The sequence below is a fragment of the Giraffa tippelskirchi genome, chromosome 13 (genome assembly GCF_054371585.1).
Source record: "Giraffa tippelskirchi isolate mGirTip1 chromosome 13, T2T-mGirTip1v1.2.pri, whole genome shotgun sequence".
NCBI lineage: Eukaryota > Metazoa > Chordata > Mammalia > Artiodactyla > Giraffidae > Giraffa > Giraffa tippelskirchi.
The window spans coordinates 5,725,272-5,751,059 of NC_137287.1; the positions used below are offsets into that span (position 1 = coordinate 5,725,272).

The following is a 25,788-nucleotide window of genomic DNA, read 5'->3' on the forward strand; positions in this document are numbered from 1 at the left end:
ATGGAGTTTTGATCTTGTGTTTCTGAGGTGCTCGCTTGTTTATTCTTCCCACTCTGTTCCTTTTCTTATGAAAGAAATGTTTCATTCTTCCTGTGTCCCAAAATCAGATACTGCCTTTCCTGTAATATGCTCCGTAAGTGGTTACCAGCTGTATGATCAGATGATTTGGAAAGGGGGTTCCTGTGATCACTGTCTTGGGGTTTTGATGGAAGTTCTATAGAATGTCTTAAATGTTTAAATTATAAAACTGATAGCTGCATTTTCCTTGTGAATTGGAATACCATCTTGAGAAGGAATCTGCGGGAATCCCCCGGTGGCCCAGTGGTCAGGACTCTGTGCCTGCACTGTGCAGCCCCAGTTCCACTCCTCACCCCCGGTGGGGGGAACGAAGATCCTGAGTCCCACAGGCTGCACAGTGCAGCCAAAAAAGGGAGAGAAAAAAAGAGAGAGAAGGAATCTGAGTCTTAAATAGGAGCCAAGCAAGAAGAGGTGCTCTTATCTGTTACTGATGCAAACATGAGTACCTGTGGTGTGAGTGTCTGTGTATCTGTATGTCTGCCTTTGTATTGAACGATATCTCCCTAATGTCTCTGTGTCTTCAGTCCTGCCGTACTTCTGAAATGAACGTCCTTCTTTACTGAAAATATTGAGGCTCCGTAATTTGCAATTTTATTCATATGGAATTTCAGGGGATCTCAACGGGCTAAACAATCTTAACAAAGAAGAACAAAGCAGGAAGATTGACACTTCCCAATTTCAAACCAAACCTACAGTAATCAAAATGTGGTACTGCCATGGGAACAGATATATGTATCAATGGAATCAAATTGAGAGTACAGAAACAATGCCATACATCTCCAAGCAATTGATTTTCAACAATGGTGCCAAAAACTATTATATGTAGGGAAAACAGACTTTTCAACAAATAGTGCTAGGACAGCTGGATATCTGCATGGAGAAGAACGAAGTTGGACCCTTGTCTCATAACATACACAAAAATTAATTCAAAATCAAAGACCTAAATGTAAAGCTAAAACTATAAAACTTTCAGAAGGAAAGGTAGATGTAATCTTCATAGTCATGGATTAGGCAATAGTTTCTTAGCTATAACACCAAAATCATAAGCAACAAAAGAAAAAAATTGATAAACTGGATTTCATCAAAATTAAAAACCTGCGCATCAAAGGACGCTGTCAGTTAAGTGAAAGACCACCCACTGAATGGAGACAATATTTGGAATCATACTTGTGATGGGGATCACACGAGAAGAACTCAACAACAAAATTACGAACAACCCAATTATTTTAAATGGGCAAAGGATTTAAATAAACATTCCTCCAAAGCAGCTGTACAAATGGCCAATAAGCACATGAAAAGATGCTCAACATCATTAGTCATTAGGAAAATGCAAATCAAAACCACAGTGAAATATCATTTCGTCCACTAGGATGGCTAGAATTTAAAAATCAAACAGGGAAAAAAGATAATACGAAATGTTAGCAGGATGTGGATAAATTGGAACCCATTTATACATTGCTACTAGGAATATAAAAGAGTAACTAGTATAGCTGCTGTGGAAAAAAGTTAGACAGTTCCTTAAAAAGTTAAACAAAAATGTTACCATATGCCCCAGCAACTTCACTCCCAGGTATTTACCAAAGAGACCTGAAAGTATGTGTTCACACAGAATCTAGTACATGAATGTTCATGGCACCATTTTTCATAATAGCCCCAAAGTGGAAACAATCCAAATGTCACCACCTCAAAAATGAATAAATAAAATGTGGTATAGCCATACAATGAAATAACACTCAATCATAAAAGGAATGAAGTACATGATGCTAAGTGAAAGATGCCAGTCACAAAAGACCACATACTGTATGATTCCATTTGTATGAAAAGCCCACCCTAAGAAAATCTGTAGAGACAGAACGTAGATTAGTGGTTGCTTATGTCTGACAGGTATGGGGGCTTGGAGGTAAAAGCTAAGTATTTTAGGGTTTCTTTTTTGAGTTGATGAAATGTTCTTCAACTGTTGGTCTTATGGATACACAACTCTGTGACTATACTAAAAGTCATTGAATTGTATACTTCAAATGGGTGAATTATATGGTATGTAACCTACACCTCAATAAAGCTGTTTAAGAAGGGACACCATCAAGGAGAAATTCAGAGTGACGCCAGTTGCTTTTTTCTGCCCTTGGTCACTTGGCTGGGCTCTGGCTCTACTAGATACTGGATTCTTTATGAAACACTGCGTAGCAGAAAGAAAACATTATTATTTTGATAGTTGTCGCCAGAGGGTCTCTAGGGAACCAAATGTCTTTCCTTCGGAATAAACCTTCCCAATTTACTGGAGGATCCTTTGAGATTCCATTTCCAAACCTGGAAACCACTCTTTGTTGATAATTTGAGGTCAAGGAAGAACTGAGAAAGGAGGTGTTTCTGCAAAAAGGTGGAAGGCTGGGAAGCTTTTGGACTGAAATGACTGAGAGACTTAAGAAAAGAGAAGCCTGATATTCAGCATTAGATTACCACTGAATCATACTGTGATATAAATGTCCCTTACTATTAGCCCTGAATCAGCAGTAGTGATTTCTGAATTATATTGAGGACTATGAATTTAAAAGGTAGTCATAGTAATCTTCCAAAAGAGGGTACCCAAGTGTTTGAATACATCAAATCCACATATCAAAGGACCCTGGGTTATATACGGTGAAATGCCAGGGTTTCTGAATAAGACCTATGCTGCAGGACTGGGGGCATTTTTGGTTACACGACTTCGAAGGTGGGGGGAGCAGAGGACGCGGACAGCTGGAAAGAGGAGGAGACCCGTTGAGACAGGAAAGAGGACTGTCTTCAGCAACAGGAATGCCAGCTCGGTGGTCAGTATTTATTGTGCAGGACAGGGAAAGGCACTGTTTTATGGAGGTTTCTGCTGGTCAACTCTGGAAACAAGCCTGTGAAAGCTGTGATGCTGACACCAGGGAATTCCGGTGAGAAGGCACGACAGGGCTCCCAAGGAAAAGCTTCGGACACCAGGTCCCACCCGCCCCCCACCATGGCTCTTGGATTCGCAGCCACAGCCTTTAATTTGCCTTGGAGATAAACCCCCACTCACTGGATGTCTGGACCAAGAGCTGATCACAGGGTTTCCTTCCCAGGGGAGCTAGGTGTCTTCATAACTCTGCAGAAGCTGAGACTCTTTCTAAGTGGGAAGAGACCTAAACGGGGAAGGGCAGGAGGTAAAATGGGCTGAGCACTCTGGCCCTGATTCATTGGAAGGAACCATCCAGCTGTTGGGGATGCAGCTGAGAGATGGGTTGGGGTGAGTTGTCAGGACACATTTGCTGAGAACGTGCTTTTCTACTTTATAGCGCAGGGGTGTTGTGTCCCCAGAGGGTGAGAGACCCGCCGTGGGGGATTTCAGGACCCATACATCAGGGGCGGGCAGAAAGAGGGACCTCAGAGCCCCTCTCGCCTGCTTCTCCAGGCCGTTCTCTTATTTCCACCACTGGGAAGTTGTCCGCGGGTGCCTTGCGTCTTTTGGCACTCTCTGAAGTCGGGGAGTAGTTAGAAGAGGGGGATTTGTGCCTCCAGATCCTCCACCATCTCCCCAGGCCCAGGAGGATAAGCTCCAAAAGCGTGAACAAGAGACAGAGCCCTGTGACCCCAAACATGGTCTTCAAGAAGATGGTCTTCTCAGAGGGGCGAGAGAGGTAACAGTTCGTACTACCAAGGCAGGGCTCTTGACGACACACAAAGGAGCTGGGCATCGTGAACCCGTACAGGTGGTACTGCCCCCCCAAGGCTGCCCCCTCAAGGGCCAGCCGCACCCCCAGCTGTGCCACGTAGGCCCAGAGCAGCCTGGAGCTGCCAGCCCCTGAGTCCTCTCCACCCTTCTCCCCTTGGCGCCTCAGCGTCTCCTCTTCCGTCTTCACCTTTTCTGATTCCTCCCAGTGCCAGATGACGTGATACAGAACGAAACCCATGTAGAGGGCGCTGGGCACAGCCACAAGTGTGACCTGGAAGGCCCAGAAGCGCAGGGGGGAGAGGGGGTGGAAGGCATCGTAGCACACGGCCTTGCAGCCCGCCTGCTGGGTGTGACACACGAACTCTCTCTGCTCCTCGCTGCCACCGAAGACCCCCGTCCCAGCGGCGGCCAGCAGCACCAGGCGGAGCCCCAGGAGCACGGGAAGCAGGAGGCGGCCCACGGGGGTGGGGTGCCGGCTCTCCTCCGCGGCCACCCGCCTCAGGAAGCTGCTGCACATCCTGTTGTGAAGCAGAGGACACGGGTGAGCGTCGGTGCGCGGCGCCGGTCCCCACGGGAAGCGCCGGGCCCCCACTTCACTCCCGATCCAAGGATGGGTGAGGCAGGCTTGCTGGCTCCTCCCCGAGAACCTGGCTGATCAGATACCACGGCCTGACTGCACCTCTTTATAGTTACGGAGTCATCTCTCTAAAATACTACTAGTGAGTGAGGGTGAGTGTGGCTTTCTCTTCTTCCCCCTCCAGTACTGCTGGGAATTCCGGTGAGAAGGCACAACAGGACTCTCCAAGGAAAAGCTTCGGACACCAGGTCCCCCCCGCACTCCCCACCATGGCTCTTGGATTCGCAGCCACAGCCTTTAATTTGCCATGGAGATAAACCCCCACTCACTGGATGTCTGGACCAAGAGCTGACCACAGGAAATCAAGACAACAATAAAGTCACTAGATGTGTTAGGTGGGAAAGCTTAGGAAAGGAGTGATTTCTCCAAAAATGTTTCAGTTTTGTTTGATGACTGAGCTTCACAGTAGACCAAAAGAGAGGTCAAGTTTCAGGGCTGGTCCTGGGTTTCTCAGCCTCAGCACTGTTGACATTTGGGGCCTGTTTCTTTAATGTGGGGCCTGTCAGAGGAGCGCTGTCCCATGAGCTGTAAGACCTTTAGCAGCGTCCCTGGCCTCTGCCCACTAGATGCCAGCAGCACACACCACTCCCCCACCCGCAACAGTCTCCAGTGTCCCCTGGGGCGCAAATTGCCCCAGGCTGAGAACCACTGCTTTTGGGTAGCACTGATCCATTACCTCCTGTCCACTCTTGGCTTCAGTTACCAGCTCATAAAGCAAGACATCTGTACCAGAGCATCTCCAAGGGCTTTTGCAGGGCATGATCATCAGCCCATTCCCAGGTCAGTCGTATACCCTCCTGTGACGATGCCTCCAGCCCCTCCCACTGCTAAGTTCAAAGGGTCCCAGCACTTGTTGCGGGGTAGCACTGAGCTCTAAGGGTTTCTGCCTCGGCTCTCCCCGGGTAGTCAGCAGACTAAATGCGAATTTAGTAAACTCTCAGAAACTCTCAGCCTCTCATTTCAAAGTGCAGGTCCAGCATCCTCCAAACACACATATACCCAGCAGACCTGGGATTTAACAGAGAACAGCCCCGGCATGTTCCACGCGTCAGGAGTTTGAGTGGTTTCCAGAAGCCCCGTCTCTGTTCTTCCCTCTCTCCCATGCCCACCCCAGACCCGTAGCCAGACAGCCAGATGTTCTCTAGGAGGCTCTCAGGACCGAGCTGAGGTCTCCAGGGTTGCCCACAGAGGGAGAGAACAGAAGCAGGACAAGAGGACTTGCTTGAGGACTCCTGGTTTGGAGCACCCTTCCTTTGCTCTGCTGCTGTTACCACAGGGCTTATTCCACACACATTCCAGGGCCTAGAGGGTATAGGCAGTGAATAGCCTGCCCCATCTTCCTAAGTCTGCAGACCAGGGGAGGTTCCCTATAAACACGAGCCCAAATATAGTCATCCTCCTCCCCTGCTTTCCTGGGACCGCCTGCTTTTCCCATCGATTCCAGCCATCCCCTGCCCACCCCTCTCATTCTCTGAGACCCTCTCCCTCCTCCTAGAAACATATCTTTACCCACAAAGGGTCAGAGACCCCAGGCCAAACTATGGGACCTAGGGAACTGAGGGCTCAGCATTGTTGAGGAAGCTCGAGACACCACTCTGTTTCTGGGAGGGGAGAAATCATTGGCAAATCAATTTATTCGAGAGGGGGTTGGCAGGATCTAAACCCTGTCAAGACCTAGCAGTTCCTATGAGCTCAAGAGGTGGGAGAACAAGGAAAGCCCAGAGTTTGAGGAGATTTTCAAATATATATATTTTTAAATTCCATCATGATTTTGTTACGAATTTTTCTGAGCATCTCTTTTTTTCGGGGGGAGAAAAATTTCAGGATTCCACAGATGGCAGAAGCCACCTCTGGAGAGAGTTAAGACTCGACATAGTCGTAAGGGAAGGAGGTCCACTGAGGCCAGTGCTGGGCCCAGCCCCCTGCCGCCAGCTCGCCCCACCTGGCCTTGAAAACACTCTAGATCTTTTGCTAGAGGGTGGTTAAGGGTGCAGCAGCCCTGGCATCACCAAGTGTGCAGAACCTCAGGCCACATCCCAGGCTTAGCGAGTCAAGAGTCAAGTCTGAATGTTAATGATACCCCAGTGTGGGTGTGTGCATTAGAATTGCAACTGCGCAGCCCAGAGCCCGGGTGGCCCCCTCCACCACCCCAGGCCCTGGGCCAGCCCAGGTTTGCGCTGCCCCAGCACTCACCTGGCAGCTTCGAGCCAAAGCACCCGCAGCAGAGGAAAGAGGCAGAGAGAAGAGCCCTCAGGCCTGAGGCTGCAGGGTCCTCGCTCTCCCCCAGGCCCTGCCTCCCTCCACCACCCACTCCTTCCCCCACCCCTTGTCATTCCTGGCAGCCTTAGCGCAGGGTCAAAGAAATGCAGCCAGAGGGTCAGGCAGCCCGGCTGCTAAAGAGTGGACTCCAGAGAACAACCCTCTGTTGTCAAGGGTGAGGGGTACATGGTCTATGTGAACTGAAACGGGGAGATCATCTGAAAGGAGGCAGAGGCTTCGGCATCTTTTCAGTGTGGGGGCTGGCAGGCAACAACAGAGAACATTCCACAGGGTTGTCTTGGCTGGGAGAAATAGCACGGGCCTCCCCCAGCCCGATGGGCGTCTACCTGCTCCAGGTCCTCTCAGCAGGTCAGGGAGCCCAAACCCTGGGAGAATTCCAACACCTGAGTTCCAGATACCGCCCCTGTGGAGATGCGGGGCATCGTGCCACTATTTTCTAGCATTTAATATTATTACAGAGAAGTTCAAGTCCAGCTTGATAATCTTCACCTTTTAAGTCACTTGATCTTTTTGACAGTTTGCCAGATGAATTTTTTTCTTTTTTTTTGCAGAGGGGGCCCACACTGCATGGTTTTAGGGATCTCAGTTCCCCAACCAGGGATTGAACCCCGGCCCTCTGCAGTGAGAGCATGGCGCCCTAACCACTGGACCGCCAGAGAATTCTCAAATGAGTGTTTTACTTTTGAAGCCTGTTCACTCCTCCGGGGGATGCTATTCGGCAGGACTTCAGAAACCTCTCACTGGCTCTCTTCTGCTCACATCTGGTCCACAGGAAATACGGATGCATCTCGAGGGCCAAAAACCTCTCGGCACATAGGCTGTATCCAGCACAACCACACCACCTTCCGTTCATCTGCTGGATGTCCTATTTCTTGCCTCTTTATCAGTCCAGAGTCCACGCGTTGGACTCTGACTAGGCATGAGATTCAGGCAGGAGGCAGCATCCTCTCTCAGCCCTTTCCATTGGGAGGAACTAAAAGCATATCCCTTTCTCAAGCAGCTTCTCTCCAGAGTCTTCCCTGGTGGTCCCGTGGTTCAGACTCCGTGCTTCTACTGCAGGGGTGCAGGTTCAATCCCTGGTTGGGGAACTACTAAGATCCCACATGCCTCTCAGCGTGGCCAAAATAAAAATTTAAACTGAAGATACCAACAACAACAAAGTAGCTTCTCTCCAGAGTTAGCCCTCTTTGCCTCTAATTTCCAACAATTCTGCCAAACTTAGATGTGGGCATAGAGATTAAGAGTGACATAATTGCTGTTCATTTGTTTTCCTTTGAAATACTGCATCTCAGACTAGCAATCGCTTTAGAATGTCTTAAGTATTGTATTTTCCAAAACATTGGAAAATGTTGGACAAACTGAGATTGGACAAATCTCAGTCCAAATTTCCAATGTCTTCTTACACCAACATTTATTCAGTGCATAGTAAGTGATGGATATTATAAGTGCTAAATGCTTATTAACTCATACTTCATAACAACCTTATGAAGTACATGCTATTACTATCCTCTTATATAAGAGAGAAATAAAGAACTGAGAAGTTAAGTAACTTATAAAAGGTCAACCAACTAGTGAATGGAGAAGCTGGGATTTGGATAAGCAATCTGGCTGCAGATAGCAAACCCCTAAACTCTACTATGCCACTAGCCTGCTCATATTTCAAATTACCAGCCTTTAAAGACCTATTAATGGTAAATCCACTATAATTTCATACCCTGATGAAAATAAAAATCCTCTGCTTACATTTTCCACATCTTAATAACTAATTCTGCCATCCACCCTGGATCCCAACCAAAACCTTTGATGTTATCACTGACAGCTTCCCCTTCATTGAGCACATCTTATCAGTCTACCGGTTGTGGAGCTTCTGTCCCTTGAATTAAGAAGACGCCTTAGTTGAAGACTGAATTACTGAAATGGCTTCTGTTTCTAGACTTGTCCACCCCTAATCCATTCTCAGCATTGCAGACAGAATATTTAACTCAATTCTTATTTAAATTTAACAACATCTTTACCAGTTTCTTTGCTCTGGTTGCTTCTTGAATGTCATACCTTCCTTCTGGATTAAATCTTATTCTCCTTCTCCATGTGTGTGTGTGTGTGTGTGTGTGCACACGCGTGTGTGTTCATCTTCACTATCTTGTGTTCAGTTCAATCATGTTAAATATGTTCACATTATGGTTCAGTGGATTTCCAAGACTCTTTCATCTCTCAAAACTGGAATTTTGTCCCCATTTCTCCCTCCCTTCAGCCCCTGGCAAACGCCATTCCGTTTTCTATTCCTATGAATTTGACTACTTTAGCCTCTTCACATCAGTAGAATCATACAGCATTTGTGACTACCTTATTTTCAGTTCAGTTCAGTTTAGTTCAGTTGCTCAGTTGTGTCCGACTCTTTGTGACCCCATGAATCCCAGCACGCCAGGCCTCCCTCTCCATCACCAACTCCCGGAGTCCACCCAAACTCATGTCCATCGAGTCGGTGATGCCATCCAGCCATTTCATCCTCTGTCGTCCCCTTCTCCTGCCCCCAATCCTTCCCAGCATCAGGATCTTTTCCAATGAGTCAGCTCTTCGCATCAGGTGGCCGAAGTATTGGAGTTTCAGCTTCAACATCAGTCCTTCCAATGAACACCCAGGACTGATCTCCTTTAGGACGGACTGGTTGGATCTCCTTGCAGTCCAAGGGACTCTCAAGAGTCTTCTCCAACACCACAGCTCAAAAGCATCAATTCTTCTGTTCTCAGCTTCCTTCATAGTCCAACTCTCTGCCTTCAAGGTTCATTCATGTTGTAACATCTATCAGAACTTCAGTCCTTTCTGAGGTTGAATACTATTCCACTGTATGTATGTATGTGCGACATTTTGTTTATCCATTCATCCATTGATGGATTGTTGGGTTGTTTCCACCTCTTGGTTATTGTGAGTAATGCTGCTGTGAACATAGGCGTGCTAAATTTTTCTCTTCTTGAAGTACAACCTTTGGTAGTTCTACCAGGGAACTGTTTAGGGTTAAACTCTTTTTTTTTCTTCCTTTTTTTTATTGAAGTATAGTTGCTGTGCATTATTATATGTTTCAGGTGTATAACATAGGGGCCATGAAGCCAGGAATGCAAGAGTTCCCTCCTTTTCTAGACTTTATAGACGGACTTTGCTAAGTCTATAGATTGACTTTATAGACTTCACCTGTGGCGAGAGCATGGCAGAGTATGCTGTGACCCCATGTTGCATACAGGCCAGGAGGAGAAAAATCGGAGTATGTTTTGCAAGACTCTTATACTGTATGTTATGGTCTGATATCCCTTGCAGGTAAACTGCGATAAGATGAAAATGTAAAGTGTACAGTATTATACAGTCAAGAAAGGATTGTAGCTAATGGGCAACTAAGGAGACAACGTAGAATTATAAACATATGATTAGTTCATCCAAAAGAAGGCAGAAGAGGAAAGAAAGGGAACAAATAAAGCAGATGAGACAAATAGCAAACAGATGGCAACATGGGAGGTTTGAATTTAACCATGTAAATAACCACATGAGGTGTAAATGGTCAAGCCACTTCAATTTATAGGTAGAGAGACAGACTGAGTAAAGCAAGACCTACTCCTATGCTAAGTACAAATAACCCACTTTATAATTTTCTTTCTTTATTTGTGACTGTGCTGGGTCTTCGTTGCTGTGCAGGCTTTTCTCTAGTTGCAGCGGGTGGGGCCACTCTCGAGTTGTGGTGCTGGGGCTTCTCATTGCAGTGGCTTCTCTTGTGGTGGTGCACAGGCTTGCTGCTCCGCGGCATGTGAGAAATTCCTGGATCAGGGATCGAACCCGGGTCTCCTGCATTGGCAGGCAGATTCTCCACCTCTGAGCCACCAGGGAAGTCCCTAACCCACTTTTTAATTTCATATGTGGACTAGAAGTAAAAGGATGGAAAAATATACTATGCTAACACAAACCAAAAGAAATCCTGAGGGGCATTATTAATATCAAATTAAGTTTCATAGCAAAAATATTACCAGGGATAAAGAGGTCATTCAATTATTATAAAGGGACCAATTCATCAAACCCTAAACATTTACACTCCTAATAACTGAGTTAGATGACTAGCAAGGAAACCGAGGCCCAGACAGTTTGAATCACTTGTGAAGGTCACTCAGGCAGCGAGTGGAAGAGGCAGGATGGGAACCAAGGGTGGCTCTAGAGTCCGACTTTCCCCTCCGCTAAGCCACAACTCAAGAAGGAGCCACTGAGTCAGGGGCCTTCTGCTCATCTCTGCTAATGGCATGTGGTCACCTCCCGGGAAAATCAGAACTGGGAGCCCACCTTTCGGGGCCTCGCAGACAGTCCAGACCCAGTGACAAGACTCCTTGTCTAACTGAAGAGGGGGTGGAAAGTGGGGAGAAACACAGGACTCGGGGAACAGGCACACTTTTCAAAGTTGCCTGGATTTCTCCCGATTCCTCAATGCCTCCATTTATAAATGTCCACAGTGCCCTGGGCAGTGTGGGTATCAGGGGAGGAGGTTAAGGTTGGTGCTGGAGGTTGGGGGAGGGGGCTTCTGCCCAATTCTTTCTAAGCTTCTGACAGGACCTTAAGGCACCAAGACAAACTTCTCTTTCACAGTAAGTTTCTAAGGATTGGTGCCAGGAAGGGAGCCCCCAAGGATGCCAAGAAATCATCCCACTTCTTTATTCTACCAGACAAGGCCTTCTTTGTCTCCCTCCTCCCACCAGATGAGACCGGCCTCCTCCCACAGCCATATGCTGATGAAACGTGCCAAGCCCTAGAGCAGGAGGGTGCCTGGGGTGCAGGGGTCACCCAAGGGTGGGGGGCAGAAGGGGGCCTGGCCTCTCTGCCCCCTCCCAGTGGTGGGAGGAGAAAGCTTTCTTCTCTCTCTCCCTCCCTCCCTCCCTTTCTCCACAGCTAGATGGATCTGTCTGCTTGGGAGGAGAGTGAGAGACCACCAGGAACAAGGGTGGAGGAGGAGTCAGGAGAAGGAAAGAATCGGATTCCACGGCCCTGGGCCTGGGAGACTACGTCACCTAGACAGAAGGCAGACAAGCTGGTCCTGGGAAGCTATATATGATCTCTGGGACATAGAAGGTACCACACAGGTGAGAGATGGAGTTGCCAGGGTGACGAGGATGAAGGGAGATCTCAGGTGTGGAGAGCAACCTGTCTAAACCCAAGATTCCTGAATGTCTTGTGATGAGATTCATATGACTGGTGAGGCAGTTGAATAAGAACATAGAAAAGTAATAACCATCAGTTCAGTTCAGTCGCTCAGTCATGTCTGACTCTTTGCGACCCCATGAACTGCAGCACGCCAGGCCTCCCTCTCCATCACCAACTCCCGGAGTCCACCCAAACCCATGTCCATTGAGTCAGTGATGCCATCCAACCATCTCATCCTCGTTGGCCCCTTCTCTTCCTGCCCTCAATCTTTCCCAGCATCAGGGTCTTTTCAAAAGAGTCATCTCTTTGCATCAGGTGGCCAAAGTATTGGAGTTTCAGCTTCAACATCAGTCCTTCCAGTGAACACCCAGGACTGATCTCCTTTAGGATGGACTGGTTGGATCTCCTTGCAGTCCAAGGGACTCTTAAGAGTCTTCTCCAACACCACAGTTCAAAAGCATCAATTCTTCTACACTCAGCTTTCTTTATAGTCCAACTCTCACATCCATACATGACCACTGGAAAAACCATAGCCTTGACTAGACGGACGTTTGTTGACAAAGTGATGTCTCTGCTTTTCAATATGCTGTCTAGGTTGGTCATAACCTTCCTTCCAAGGAGTAAGGGTCTTTTAATTTCATGGCTGCAGTCACCATCTGCAGTAATTTTGGAGCCCAGAAAAATAAAGTCAGCCACTGTTTCCACTGTTTCCCCATCTATTTGCCATGAAGTGATGGGACCGGATGCCATGATCTTAGTTTTCTGAATGCTGAGCTTCAAGCCAACTTTTTCACTCTCGTTTTTCACCTTCATCAACAGGCTCTTTAGTTCTTCTTCACTTTCTGCCATAAGGGTGGTGTTACCTGCATATCTGAGGTTACTGATATTTCTCCTGGCAATCTTGATTCCAGCTTGTGCTTCAGCTTCATTAAAAATAAAAAGTTGTGTGAGAAAGTAAAATGATTATAGGTCACTATGCAGCAGAGCTGTGAGTGTGTTACAGTCATAATAGTGAAAGAATGAAGATCTAACCTAAGTTCTCATGCAAGGTATTTTATTGCGGGGATGGATGATGGGAAATGGACATGTGTGGTGAAGCCTAAGAAAGAATGAGGGAGAATCATCATTTTCCAGGATGTTGGCTTAATAATGAAACGTCAAGAAAGCATTGAGAGACAAGGAGGTAAATGTCTTCAAAGTAACCAGCTAGAAGATATGAAAAATCATTGCGTGAAAAATAAGGGGAAAATATTTTTAAAAACCATATGACTTTGCATAAACCAAACATTGAAAAAAAAATACTTATGGTCTTAAGCAAAGAATTTTGACTGAAAAATAATTAACGGGAAAAGGGAAGAATTGCAAAAAGAGCATGTGATTGGAAGTAACAGTGTGGAAGTTTATTTAAAACAAAAATTGTGCAGGAATTCCCTGACGGTCCAGTGGTTAGAACTCTGTGCTCTCACTGCCGTGGCACAGGTTCAATCCCTGGTCGGAGAACTAAGATCCCACACACCGAGGAACAACTAAGCCCACACACAGCTCCTGAGCCCCTGTGCCACAACTAGAGAGTCTGTGCGCCACAACGAAAGGTCTCGAGTGCCACGAATAAGACCTGACTCAGCAAAGTAAATAAATATTTTTTAAAAAGAAGAAGAAGAGAAAGGCCTACATCTGGATTCTGTCCTGAGCTCCCCAGGGAGACACTGGCCTGGATAAACGCCACGGTCCTATAGTTCTGTCTCATAGCCGTGTTTTTTCTCACCCCGTACTCGGTAGACAATCCATGGAAATGCCATCCTAAATAATTAGTCATGCGGGTTCCCTAGTGGCTTAGTGGTAAGACCCTGTGCTCCCAACGCGGGGGGCCTGAGATCAGTCCCCAGTTAGGGAACTAGGTCCCACATGCCGCAACTTAGAGTTTGCATACCAGGACTAAAGATTCCGTGTGCTGCACGCAGACCCAGTGCAGCCAAATAAATCAATAAATGTTTAAAATAATAATAATTAGTCATGGAAGAGGAACCAAGTAACTCAGAAGGAAATAACACAGCAAGTGATATTTCAAAGTAACTTCTGACCTTTGAACAAATAAAGAATAACATGACAGGAGGAAATTTTTAGATCAGCGAGGAGATCAAGGGTCCCCGTGAACAGGCCAGGGCTGAGGCCAATTGGAATGTGAGACCCACGCCACCTATACCACAGGAGACGCGGGCCGGGGTGGGCAAGGGGCGCAAACCTCAGAAGACCTGAGTCCTGGCCAGGAGTGGGGACAAGGAGAGGGCACACAGCCACTCAGACAGCCAGAGAAACTTCCTGGAGGGGTTCGGATTTCAGGGGACGCCTAAGACAGCTTGCCAAGAAGAGGCAGAAGATTGTTCCTGACCAGTCAGCTGTGAGACAGCCGAGATATGAGGGTGGCAAGATCCTGACAAAGAGAAGCAACCCAAGGGCAGGGCAGGGCCATCGGCAGTGACTGGGCACTGCAGGGAGGAAGGAGGGGTCCAGAGAGCCAAGTATGGTCCTGCCGCGGCCACCTCCTGCCCACCCAGCAAAGGCCCACCAACGGATTCTCCAGCAGGTGGGACCATCATCAAGTGCAGTTGAGGATAACCCCCCCCCAAGGAGGGGCTCATTGCCACAAATTACCTCCTTCTCAACAGTTCCTCAGCCATTTTAGAAGAGCTTGTTGCTCTGTGTTTGAGGGACCCCGCTGCAGACAGCCCATCAACCCCCAGGAGCGCATGGAAAAACCTGCATTTGCATGTGATGGGCTTTCTCTGCAACCTATGTTTTATTTTATGCATTAAACATTGTCTTGGGAATTCTCTGGCGGTCCACTGGTTAGGGCTCTGTGCTCTCGCTGCTGAGAGCTTCGGTTCAATCCCTGGTTGGGGAATTAAGATCCGCATGGAGCAACCAAAAAAAAAATTATCTTGAAGGAAATTTTTTAATTTATTTTATCGGTCAGTACAGTCGCTCAGTCGTGTCCGACTCTTTGTGACCCCATGGACTGCAGCACGCCAAGCTTCCCTGTCCATCACCAACTCCCGGAGTTTGCTCAAACTTGTGTCCATCAAGTGGTGATGCCATCCAACCATCTTATCCTTTGCTGTCCCCTTCTCCTCCCACCTTCAATCTTTCCCAGCATCAGGGTCTTTTCTAATGAGTCAGTTCTTCGCATCAGGTGGCCAAAGTATTGGAGTTTCTGCTTCAGCATCATAAAAATTTCTTTTATAAATAAATAAAATGTTAACATTAAAAAATAATAATTATCTTGAGAATAACTAGCAAGGGAGAAGATGGCTGTGCTGTGCTGTGCTTCGTCGCTCAGTAATGTCTGACTCTTTGTGACCCCAAGAACTGTAGCCCACCGGGCTCTTCTGTCCATGAGGACAGGACAAGGCAAGAACACTGGAGTGGGTTGCAATGCCCTCCTCCAGGGGAATCTTCCGAATCCAGGGATCGAACCCAGATCTCCTGCATTGTGTGTGGGTTCTTCACCGTGTGAGCCACCAGGGAAGCCTGAGTAGATGGCATAAAAGGCTAAGAACTGCCTACCTAGAGGGATGGGTGAGCAGAGGCCACAGACTGGGACAGAAAAGACACAATCAAGGAATATGCCTCATTCCTTGGACACTGGGCGCCCATTGGATTGTGGCCCCAAAACTCTGACTCGAGCCTCCCTTTTGCTTTTTACCATCCCACTGCCCAACCGTTCAATGCATTTCCACCAAGTCGGCCTCAGTACTCCTCAAGTAGGTCTGGTGCCATCTCTTTTTGTCTTTGCTCATGGATCCATTGATCTGTTTTTCTAAATGTTCATTGATTGTCTCCTTGCTGCCAGGCACTGCACTGTGCAACTGGTCCTGGGTACACCTGTGCTGCCACCCGACGTCACAGGGGAAGCTGGACGCCCCCAGGCCTACTGCTGCCCCACTGCCCCCGGGAGCCACCAAGACCCCCAGGATGGGTTGTCCGCTGCAGCTGCTTCTCTGCTTCACTGACCCCTGAGACGGTGTCCGGGGAGGGGGCGGCTGCTCCCCTGAGCCCGGGCCACATGCACCTGTTCTGCTGCAGGGGGCGCTGCACAAGGTGCCTCTGGCTGTGCCCGCTTCCCTGATGGAAATGCTGGGGCTCCCCCAGGCATAGAAGGCCGGGAGGCAGAGCTCTGGCAGAGCAGCGGGGGTGGGGTGGGGTGGGGTGGGGGTTGCACCCTGGCTGGGGTCTGCCCAGGCCCAGGCTTTTCCAGCGGGGAGGGGTGAAGCGTGGCTTGACAATACCCAACTCCCCCTACGAGCCCCAGGGTGGGGATGTCAGAAGAGGCTGGAAGGGTGACACACGCCCCAGGAACCTGCCACTTGCCACACACACACCCAGCCCACTGGCATTCTTCCACACTGGGGTACCCAAAGCCCTGGTCCCCAGATCAGCTGTCTCAGCTCTCGACGTTCAGATGGTCTGTAGACTCGCTGAGCACAGACCCACCCAGCCTGGCCTGTGCACCCTCTTCTCTCACTCTCAGCCCTTTCTGACGCCTCTCATTGGCCTGTGGATCCCTGCCCCTCCCTGGCCCCACCCCTGGCCAGGCTCAGAGCCCAGCCATTCCTGTAACTACACCTGGCTCTATTCTCCATGCTGTCTGCTCCCAGCTCCAGGACTGGGGCAAGTCCAGAACCTTCCAGCCGGACGGTGAGCACAATGGTACCTGTCCTGCTGTCCCTGCTGCTACTTCTGGGTCCTGCAGTCCCCAAGGAGACCCAGGCTGGTGAGTGAGGAAGCAAGGGGTGGGTTTGGAGAAGAATGGAGGGGAGGTAATGAACTGGACAGATGGGCTCAAGAAGGGCCCCAAGGTGGCTGGGATTCTCAAGTGTACAGGAATGGGTGTCCCAGGCTGTTCACTAACTCAACTCACCCACTTCCAGAAGCACTCAGGGAGCCTCTGGACTCAGGCAAAGTAAGACCTTAAAGAATCAGAATCCAAAACTCTTTATTTACAGGATAGAAAAAACTAACACCCAGAGAAGTGGAGTGACCTGCCCAGGGTCACACAGCCCAAACAGAGCAGGAGCCACGCAGGCAGAACTTTTCATTCTTTCCCCCACTCTGACCACTGGACGGACCTGTCTGAGACTCAGGGGGAGAGAGAGCGGCGCCAAGGGGCAGATGTGAAGGCAGATTAACTGGAGAGATGGTTTCAGCAGAAAATTCATCCCTCACTCCATGGTTTAGATATTGCTCCTCTGGGCCAGGCAGGTGGGTGACTAGGAAAGAAGCCGGCTGGAGCTTGGAAGGAATAAGGGCCTATTCCAGGACAGGGAAATGAGTCTGGCTCTGGCATACAGAATTTCAGGATGAAAAAATGTAAGATAAAACCATGCAAGTTTAAAATCCATTATATGTATGAGCTGTCAGAAATGTGTTTTATGTTAACTTTATAATAATCAGTCAGTCACATTTAGAATGTTAATCACCGTCTACACCAAACTCTACCAGTCAGGGTTCTCCAGAGAAACAGAACTAATAGGACTTTGGAGAAAAATATTTATTTTAAGGAATTGGCTCACACAGTTGTAGGGCTGGGCTGGCAAGTCAGAAACCTGCAGGACAGGTCAGCAGGCTGGAAACCCAGAGAAGAGCTGACATTGCTGTCTTGAATCTGAAGGCAACCTGAGGCAGAATTTCTTCTTCAGAGGACTTCAGTCTTTCCCCTTGGGTCCTTCAACTGATTAGATGGGACCCACCCACATTATGAAGGGTAATCTGCTTTACTTGAGGTCTACTGAGCTAAACGGTCATCACATTTAGAAAGTAATTAGCAAAAATAATAGTTGAACTAGGATTCTGCCATACGACCGCCAACATGATTAACACCCATGTGAGTTATAGGTTGAATTAATTATGGAATTGATTGTGGGAATGATCCCCCCTCTCCCAGTCTCCACCTCACACCAAAGGGCAAGTTACAGCCCTGGGAATTCTGAAATCCATCCCGGTCTTACCCTGTGCCAAGCTATTCTAGGTCATTTCCTGAGTTTTCTAGCAAATTCTCCTTCCGACACTTTCTAAATACATGCATTCATCAGTTCGACTAGGCTATGCTCCAGTAACAAAGTTTGGGGTGGCTTAATCCATCAAATATTTATTCCTTGCTCATGTGACGTTGAATACAGATCAGCCAAGTCCTCATGTAAAATTGAAGACACATCAGGCAGTCTCCTCCATAGGATGACTCTGGGATCCAGGCTGTTTACATCTTGGGATTCTTCTGTCTCATCCTGTGGCCTCCACAGCCATCGCCTAAAGCGGGAGAGACAGATGGAGCAAACCAGCTCATGGGGCCGTGGGCCAAAAGACATCATGCCCACTCACACTTCCTTTTGACAGAATTCAACCACAGGGTCCCAATACACCTACAAGGAGGCTGAGAGATACTATCTGCTTATTTGTCAAGAGGATGAGATGCAGTGAAGGTCCACAATGGGCTCTGAACTATCATCCCCGGGACAGAAGGCTGCCCCTTCTCTTGAGGGAGGCTCCGGCAGTCTGCGGCTGACAGCAGGCAGATAGAGCTGAGGAGGAAGAGGCCCGGTGCCCTCCCTTCCTGGCCCCCTGCTGCCCCCAACCGGCAGGGACGCCACTCCTCCAAGTCCTTCTCCCCTTTCACAGGGAATTACTCTCTGAGCTTCCTCTACACCGGGCTGTCCAAGCCCCGTGAAGGCTTCCCCAGCTTCCAGGCCATTGCCTACCTCAATGACCAGCCCTTCTTCCACTACGATAGCGAAGGCAGGAGGGCCGAGCCCCTGGCGCCGTGGAGCCAGGTGGAAGGAATGGAGGACTGGGAGACGGAGAGCGCCCTTCAGAGGGCCAGGGAGGACATCTTCATGGAGACCCTGAGTGACATCATGGACTACTACAAGGACAGAGAAGGTCAGTGGGCCACGGGCTGCTGGGGTGCAGGGGCTCCACTCAAGAGGCAGCCCCGCAACCGTGAGCTGGATGGAAGCAGGCCCTCCCAAAGGAGGCTCGGGAAGCACAGGCGGAAACACACAGCTGTTTCTGCGTGCCTCTCCCGCATCCCACACTCAACCTGCCTGCCTGCTCTCCTCGTCCTCACTCCCAGGCCTCAGCTCACGCTGAAGCGAAGGCGGAGTCAGGACGAATCCGAGCACCTCTGAGCTCTCCCCTCCACAACCCCGTCCATCGAAGGCGGGTCCCTCTCTGTGTGCCAGACTCACCCCTGCCCAGGGCTGTGGGGTGGTGAGTGAGGCGACCTGCAGTGTGCCCTGGGTTCACGTGGTGGCTCCCCCAGTCACGAGCTACTCGACCGTGGACACACTGCTCGCTGGTCTAGTCTTATTATTTAGTCCCTAAGTCCTGCCTGACTCTTTGAGACCCCGTGGACTGTAGCCCGCCAGGCTCCTCTGTCCATGGGATTTCCCAGGCAAGAATGCTGGAGTGGGGTTGCCATTCCCTTCTCCAGGGGATCTACGCGACCCAGGGATCTAACCTGCGTCTCCTGCATTGGCAGGCGGTTTCTTTACTTTTGTGCTATCAGGGAAGCCCCCGCTATCTAGGCTTTTGGTGGCAGATTGTGCAGGAGGAAGAGCTCTTTAGGCATAACTGATGCCCAGCGGGCTGACTTTCACGGGGCGCGGGGGCGGGGAGGACGCAGGGTCTCACACCTTTCAGGGAGCATTCGGCTGTGAGCTCCGGAATAACGAAAGCAGCGGAGCGTTCTGGGGGTACGCCTACGACGGCCGGGACTTCATCAAGTTCGACAAAGAAATCCCAGCCTGGGTGCCTCTGGACCCAGCAGCTCAGGACATCAAGCAGAAGTGGGAGGCAGAGGCAGTCTACGTGCAGCGGGCCAAGGCCTACCTGGAAGAGGAGTGCCCAGGGATGCTGCGGAGGTACCTGCCCTACAGCAGGACCCACCTGGACCGACGAGGTACCCGCTGCTGCCTATGCCCCGCCCTCCCTCGCCCCGCCCTTCCCTAGCTCTGCCGGGAAAGACCAGGGCGACCACAGGTGGGCGCCCAGGGGACCATCCCAGGCAGATCCCGGAGTCACTTCTCCCGGTGACGCCACCGCCCAGCTTGGCCATGCAGAAAAGGCAGGTGTGTGCAATGCCTGCCCCGCAAGGATGGAAACAGGGGTTTCAGGATCCGCTGTCAGGAGCTGAGGCTGACTGGAGAAGAAATGAGGAAGAGGGTCGCGGCCCTGAGCAGGGAAGGGTCGGCCGGATGGGGCGGATGGAGGGAGCCCGAGGCAGAACTAAGAGGCGGGGCTGAGACTGGGGGTGGGGGCACAGAGCCCGTTTTGGATGTTTGCGGGAGAGAACAGAAAAACGTTTGGCCTGTTCACAACTTCTTGACCTTCAGAAGTCATACATGCTGGAAGTTGGGCGGGGAAGAGAGTGGCCGCAGAGGGCCCATGAAGAAGTGGGGAAGGGTCTCGGGAAGGGTGGCGGGGGGCCTTGGCCTTCGAGGAGAAGCCCTGCTCATCCCTGACCCTGGGGTGGGGAGCCGTGGGCAGGGAGACGCCGGGCCCTTGGCATTCACGCCCTGTCCCTCCACAGAGTCTCCCTCTGTGTCAGTCACCGGCCATGCGGCCCCAGGACACAAGAGGACACTCAAGTGCCTGGCCTACGACTTCTACCCGCGAAGCATCGGGCTGCACTGGACTCGGGCCGGCGACGCCCAGGAGGCTGAGTCAGGGGGCGACGTGCTCCCCAGCGGCAACGGCACTTACCAGTCCTGGGTGGTGGTGGGGGTCCCCTCTGAGGACCAAGCCCCTTACTCCTGCCACGTGGAGCACAGAAGCCTGGCCCAGCCCCTCACTGTCCCGTGGGACCCGCGGCAGCAAACCCAGTAGTCACCCTTTCTGTGCCGTGAGAGAGGTGGGCGCTACAAGACGCTGTGAATGTAGTGGCCCAGGCCCAGGGGACGGCGGTGGATTCCGGGTGGTGGATTCGAGAGGAAAGACTTGAATGCCGGGCTCTGAGCCAACTCACCGCCAACCAGCCTTGCAAAAAACCCATTATGTAATCTGCAAAATCAAATCAGCATCATCGCCTTATAGAACGATTATTTTTAAACTGCAAAATGCTGTGGAAATGTGAGAGTTTGTCATGAGTCCTGCCTCTCCAAGCACTGGATTCATCTGAAATTCTTAGTGTTTACTGGGCATCTCATCACCATAGTGTGGCCTCGACCACCCAGTCCCATGGGCATCGTTCACGCATGCCCACTGCTGATGTCCCCAGTGGTCATGAGGCCGTGGGACTCTGCAGTCTCTCTGATACAAATCCAAGCCTCTTCTGTACTTGTTTCCCCAGCAGCCCGGCTCCCTGTAGACACCACCCTTCACTCCAGCTCCCAGACCTTCCCCACACCTTGTTCGCCTGGGGCCACATTCTGTAGCTCATTTCAGAGGCTCCATGCAGGACACAGAATGAGCCCTGATGTTCTTGGACTCCCTCCAGACTCATTTGAATGTTTTCTGTTTTTTTTTAACTGTGTCACCCATCCCCACCCACAGGTTTAACCCCAAAGACAGAGCAGAACTCACCTGATCTTATTACTAGGCCTCGCCTGCCCAGGCAGACCTTGCCTCACAACCCCGCCTCAGCCTCCCACTTCCTGCTGAGTCAGCCCTCCAAGCTGAGCTCCTGAGACACATCCTTCCCTGCCTGCAGAATTCTGAGCCCACTTGCTTACCTCTCTTTCTTAACAACCTAAGATTAAGGACCATACTCCTTTTTTTTTTAATACTTTGATCCAATTTGAAAATCAACTTGCCAAGAAGTAGCTTTTTTAGTCTGTGATACCACACCTCCCCACCCACCTCTCCAGAGCAAAATAAAACAGCCCAGTTTGACCAATAGGAGGGCTACAAAGAAAATCCCAACTAGTCAAAAGGGAAAAAATGTAGCAATTGATATTGCAACACATTATGAGACTGGAACAAAGGATAACATGTGTCTGGAAGAAATACTTAGATCAAGGAGGAGACCAGGGTCCACCTGAACAGGCCAGGGCTGAGGCCAATTGGATTGTGAGACCTGCCCCACCTACCGCAGGAGAGATGGGCTGGGCTGGACAAGGGGGAGGAAGCCTCAGAAGACCTGAGTCCTGGCCAAGTATGGGGACAAGGAGAGGGAACAGAGCTGCTGATAAACCCAGAGAAACTTCCTGGAGGGGTTCAAATTTCAGGGGAAGCCTAAGACAGCTTGCCAAGAAGAGGCAAAAGATTGTTCCTGACCAGTCGGGTGTGAGACAGCCAAGATATGAGGGTGGCAAGATCCTGACAAAGGGAAGCAACCCGAGGGCGGGGCAGGGCCATTGGCAGTGACCGGGCACTGCAGGGAGGAAGGAGGGGTCCAGAGAGCCAAGTGTGGTCCTGCCGTGGCCACCTCCTGCCCACCCAGCAAAGACCCACCAACGGATTCTCCAGCAGGTGGGACCATCTTCAAGTGCAGTTTGAGGATGTCCCACCCCAGGAGGGGCTCGTTGCCACAAACTATCTCCTTCTCAACAGTTCCTCAGTCCCTAAGTACCACTTCACCCCTCTCTGGAGGACTCTTCTGGGGCTAGCTCACCCGCTGGAGTGAAGGGATGGCGTGCTCCGAGTTAGGCAGGAGACACCAACTGGATATAGGGCTGAAATACCTACTCTGCTAATGCCCTTTTCCATTTGGCTGAACGAGGCTAGAACTTGCAGTTCCAGCTGATCAGACCTGATGGTTCATCAGACATACTGAGGCTATTTCCTTTTAGTATCCTCTCCTTACCTGCCCTGACCCAGCCTGCAAACCCTCTGACAAGATCAGGAGGTTGAGTTCTGAACATGGGTCTGTGCCCTCGTGACTGGAGCAACCTGGCAGAGGATGCTGTGTCCCAGGAGAGCGGAGGGAGGAGAGGAAGGAGGAACGGCTGCTTGGGCTGCATCTGTGCAGAGAACTCAGCGGGAGACCCGGAGCTCTGAGAACCAGGCCAGCGTTGAGTCAAAGCCAAGGGAGGCCCCTCCCCATCAGGAAAAAGATTGTGGTACGTTGTGCCTAACAGGACAGGGGAGGGTGCTTGGGATTCATGAGCAAAGCTCTGCCGAGACCACCTCCCTGGGTTCTGTTGTGCTGCCTTCTTCCCCTTCTTTCTTCTCCTCCGAATCCCCACGCCGTGCAGCCAGCTCTGGGCACCTCAAAACTCACATACCAGAGATCAGGATGGACACAGCACTTTTCCTAATTGGTGGGGGGGTGAGGAGGAAACCAGAGCTCCTGGGAGCTCTGCTCAGATTCCCGACACTCATAAGAGGCCAGGCCTGCTCAGTGTTAAATCCCAGGTCTCGAAAAAAGGTGTGATTGGGAGGCAGGGGCAGCAGAAGGGGCCTGGCGGAGAAAGATGATAGAATCACGATGTGGGCCTTGCCACCCTCGAGGGACTGCAGGGATGAAGGAGCCCTCACCACCTTGTGTTTATGAGGCTCCCTCTACGTGAATGCTTTCAAATGAACAATAATGTTTATACTAAAAGCATCGTACTCCTCTAAGTTAGGTGTGAACCTCCCGTTATTGGTCTGTTGCTCCTCTTATGTCCCACAGCGCCTCCTAGGCTCACGGCACGTGTCGAGGGGGCAGTTAGCTTCTCTGGACCTTTGAGTACCCAGTCCTTATATGCAGGATCTTTAAATCCATAGTGAGGGTCAGAGTTCCTTCTTCGAATAATGGGCTACAATTGCAGCTTTCAGGATGCCATAAGGCCATTTCCGCCCTAGGGTGCAGGCTCAGTTACAGCTGCATGTAATGGCCACGAGAGGGCACTATGTGTCCAGCTAGGGGGCTGGGAGAGGTTCTCCCAGCAGCTTTAAGAACCTGCAGGGCTTGGCAGAGAGTTCTGGGTGAGAGGAGAAAGGAGGACATTTCTCTTCCACTGTATCTGTTGATCCCTTTTATAATTAATTGGGTCACCTTACTCCATTTTCACTCCTGTCCTCAAGCATTGCCCCCTGGATGTCCTGAAGATGTCTCAATTCCAGCACTATCTTCCCTGCTCCGCCCCATTCCCAAAGAAAAGCAAAACCACTTCCCTTCACCATCCTTCTCTCCTCCTCCTTCTGCTCCTTCTTCTCTGGGTGTCTCCTCCCAATTTCCCAAACTAAGACCCTGGGTTCCTGTCCCCTCCCTTTCATCCCAATAGATGAAAGGATGTCATCAAACTATGCTCTGACTCCAGCCCTTTCCTCCCCGCAGACTGCACCTGTCTTGCCGCACCTCCATCGGGTACTCAATCCTCCCAAGTCTGCCTCCTTGCCGATCACCCTCAGTGCTCTGCACACAGTAAGATCACGTCATTTCCCTCTTAAAGATGAGGTGGAAACAACCCAAATGTCCATCACAGGATGAACAGATCGACAAAATGTGATCTACCCAGTAGAATATTATTCAACTTTAAAAAGAAAGGAAATCCTTACTCGTGTCACAACATAAATGAACCCGAGGGCAACAGAAGAGCTTCGCTTAATCCAGAACTGGCTGTTGAATCCAGAAACTTCCTGCCTGATTTACTTCACTTAGCATAATATCCTCAAGGTCCCTCTTTATGGTCAAATATAGCAGGATGTCCTTTCTCGTGGCTGAATAATCCCATGTCTTAGAAGAAGATACATTTTGATCTTATTTATCCATTCATCCCTAAGTGGACACTTAGGTTGTTTCCACACCTTGACTATTGCAAATAATGTGGCAATGAACAGGAATGCAGGTGTCTCTTCAAGACCCTGATTTCATTTCCTCTGGATATCTACCCAGAAGTGGGATTGTTGGATCATATTGTAATTTTAATTTTTTAAAAAACTTCCATACTGCTCTACGTAGTCACACCAATTTATAGCTTCCCTGGTGGCTCAAAGAGTAAAGCATCTGCCTGCAATGCAGGAGACACAGGTTCGATCCCTGGATTGGGAAGATCCCCTGGAGAAAGAAATGGCTACCTACTGCAGTATTCCTGCCTGGGAAATCCCATGGACACAGGAGCCTGGAGTGCTACAGTCCATGGGGTCCCAAAGAGTAGGACACGACTGAGTGACTAAGACACCCAACAGTGCACCAGGGTTACCTCTTCTCTGCATCCTCACCAGCATTTGTTATCTCTTGTCTTTATATAATAGCCATCATAACATATGTGAGGTGATATCTCATTGTGGTTTTAATCTGCATTTTCCTGACAATTGGTGATGCTGAGCATCTCTTCATGTACCTATTGGCAATTTGTCCGTCTTCCTTAGGAAAATATCTATTCAGATCCTCGGTCCAATATACAGTAAACAGGTTACTAGGTTTTTTGCTATTAAGTTGTGAGAGTTTCTTACAAATACTTTTCTCCTATTCCATAAGTTGCCTTTTCATTCTGTAGACTTTTTTCCCCTGAGCAGAAGTTCTTTAATTCAGTCCTACTCGTTTATTTTTGCTTTTGTTGCTTGTGCTTTTGGCATCATCCTCAAAAAATTGTTGCCAAGACCAGTGTTGTCTTGTGTTTTCTTCATTAGGTTTATGGTTTCAGATCTTATATTTAAGTCTTTAAACCATTTCGAGTTATTAATAGTTTTGTGAGTGGTGGTAAGACAGGGGTCCAGTTTCATACTTCTGCAGGTGGAAACTCAGTTTCCCAGCACCATTTACTGGGGAGACTTCCTGTCCCCACTGAGCCTTCCTGGCACTCTTGTTCAAGATCAACTGACTGTCTCAGTGTGGATTTATCTGTGGGCTCTTGATTCTGTTCCATTGGATTATGTGTCTCTGCAGGATTGTTTTTTCTATTTCTGTGAAAAATGCCTCTTGGAATCTTGATAGGGATTGCATTGACTCAATAGGTGCTGTTTGTATAATATGGGCATTTTAATGTTAATTCTTCCAGTTCATGAGCACAGGGTATCTATTTATTTATGA

The 25,788-nt window shown here is 49.6% G+C and overlaps 4 protein-coding genes across 8 annotated transcripts in view; 2 read left to right on the forward strand and 2 right to left on the reverse strand.

The window, feature by feature from the left end:
- The window catches only part of AZGP1 (alpha-2-glycoprotein 1, zinc-binding), a 23,332-nt gene extending 2,384 nt beyond the window's left edge, over window positions 1-20,948 (forward strand). Inside the window, exons 2-7 of one of the 5 annotated variants that reach the window (XM_081555909.1) lie at window positions 4,516-4,726; window positions 11,586-11,776; window positions 16,493-16,608; window positions 18,510-18,770; window positions 19,516-19,791; window positions 20,422-20,948. In XM_081555909.1, coding sequence (XP_081412035.1) covers window positions 16,542-16,608; window positions 18,510-18,770; window positions 19,516-19,791; window positions 20,422-20,717 — 900 coding nt within the window. In that variant the 5' untranslated portion in view covers window positions 4,516-4,726; window positions 11,586-11,776; window positions 16,493-16,541 and the 3' untranslated portion in view covers window positions 20,718-20,948. Of the gene's footprint in view, window positions 1-4,515; window positions 5,172-11,585; window positions 11,777-15,687; window positions 15,936-16,492; window positions 16,609-18,509; window positions 18,771-19,515; window positions 19,792-20,421 lie in introns of those variants that run through there. The other 4 variants (XM_081555907.1, XM_081555908.1, XM_081555910.1 and 1 more) reach the window with 4 other exon arrangements.
- Window positions 1-25,788, reverse strand: part of ZNF3 (zinc finger protein 3) — a 490,877-nt gene that overhangs the window by 390,099 nt on the left and 74,990 nt on the right. The window lies entirely within an intron of this gene.
- On the reverse strand, window positions 647-6,679 carry GJC3 (gap junction protein gamma 3). Its single transcript, XM_081555913.1, has 2 exons — window positions 6,585-6,679; window positions 647-4,272 (listed from the first exon to the last, which is right to left on the reverse strand). Exon 2 carries the CDS (start codon window positions 4,269-4,271, stop codon window positions 3,441-3,443), a length of 831 nt encoding a protein of 276 aa, XP_081412039.1. The 5' UTR covers window position 4,272; window positions 6,585-6,679; the 3' UTR covers window positions 647-3,440.
- Window positions 22,622-25,788, forward strand: part of LOC145531918 (zinc finger protein with KRAB and SCAN domains 1-like) — a 59,365-nt gene continuing 56,198 nt past the window's right edge. The window contains exons 1-2 of the mRNA XM_081555795.1: window positions 22,622-22,891; window positions 24,094-24,180. The gene's annotated coding sequence lies outside the window, so the exon portion shown is untranslated. The remainder of the gene's footprint in view (window positions 22,892-24,093; window positions 24,181-25,788) is intronic.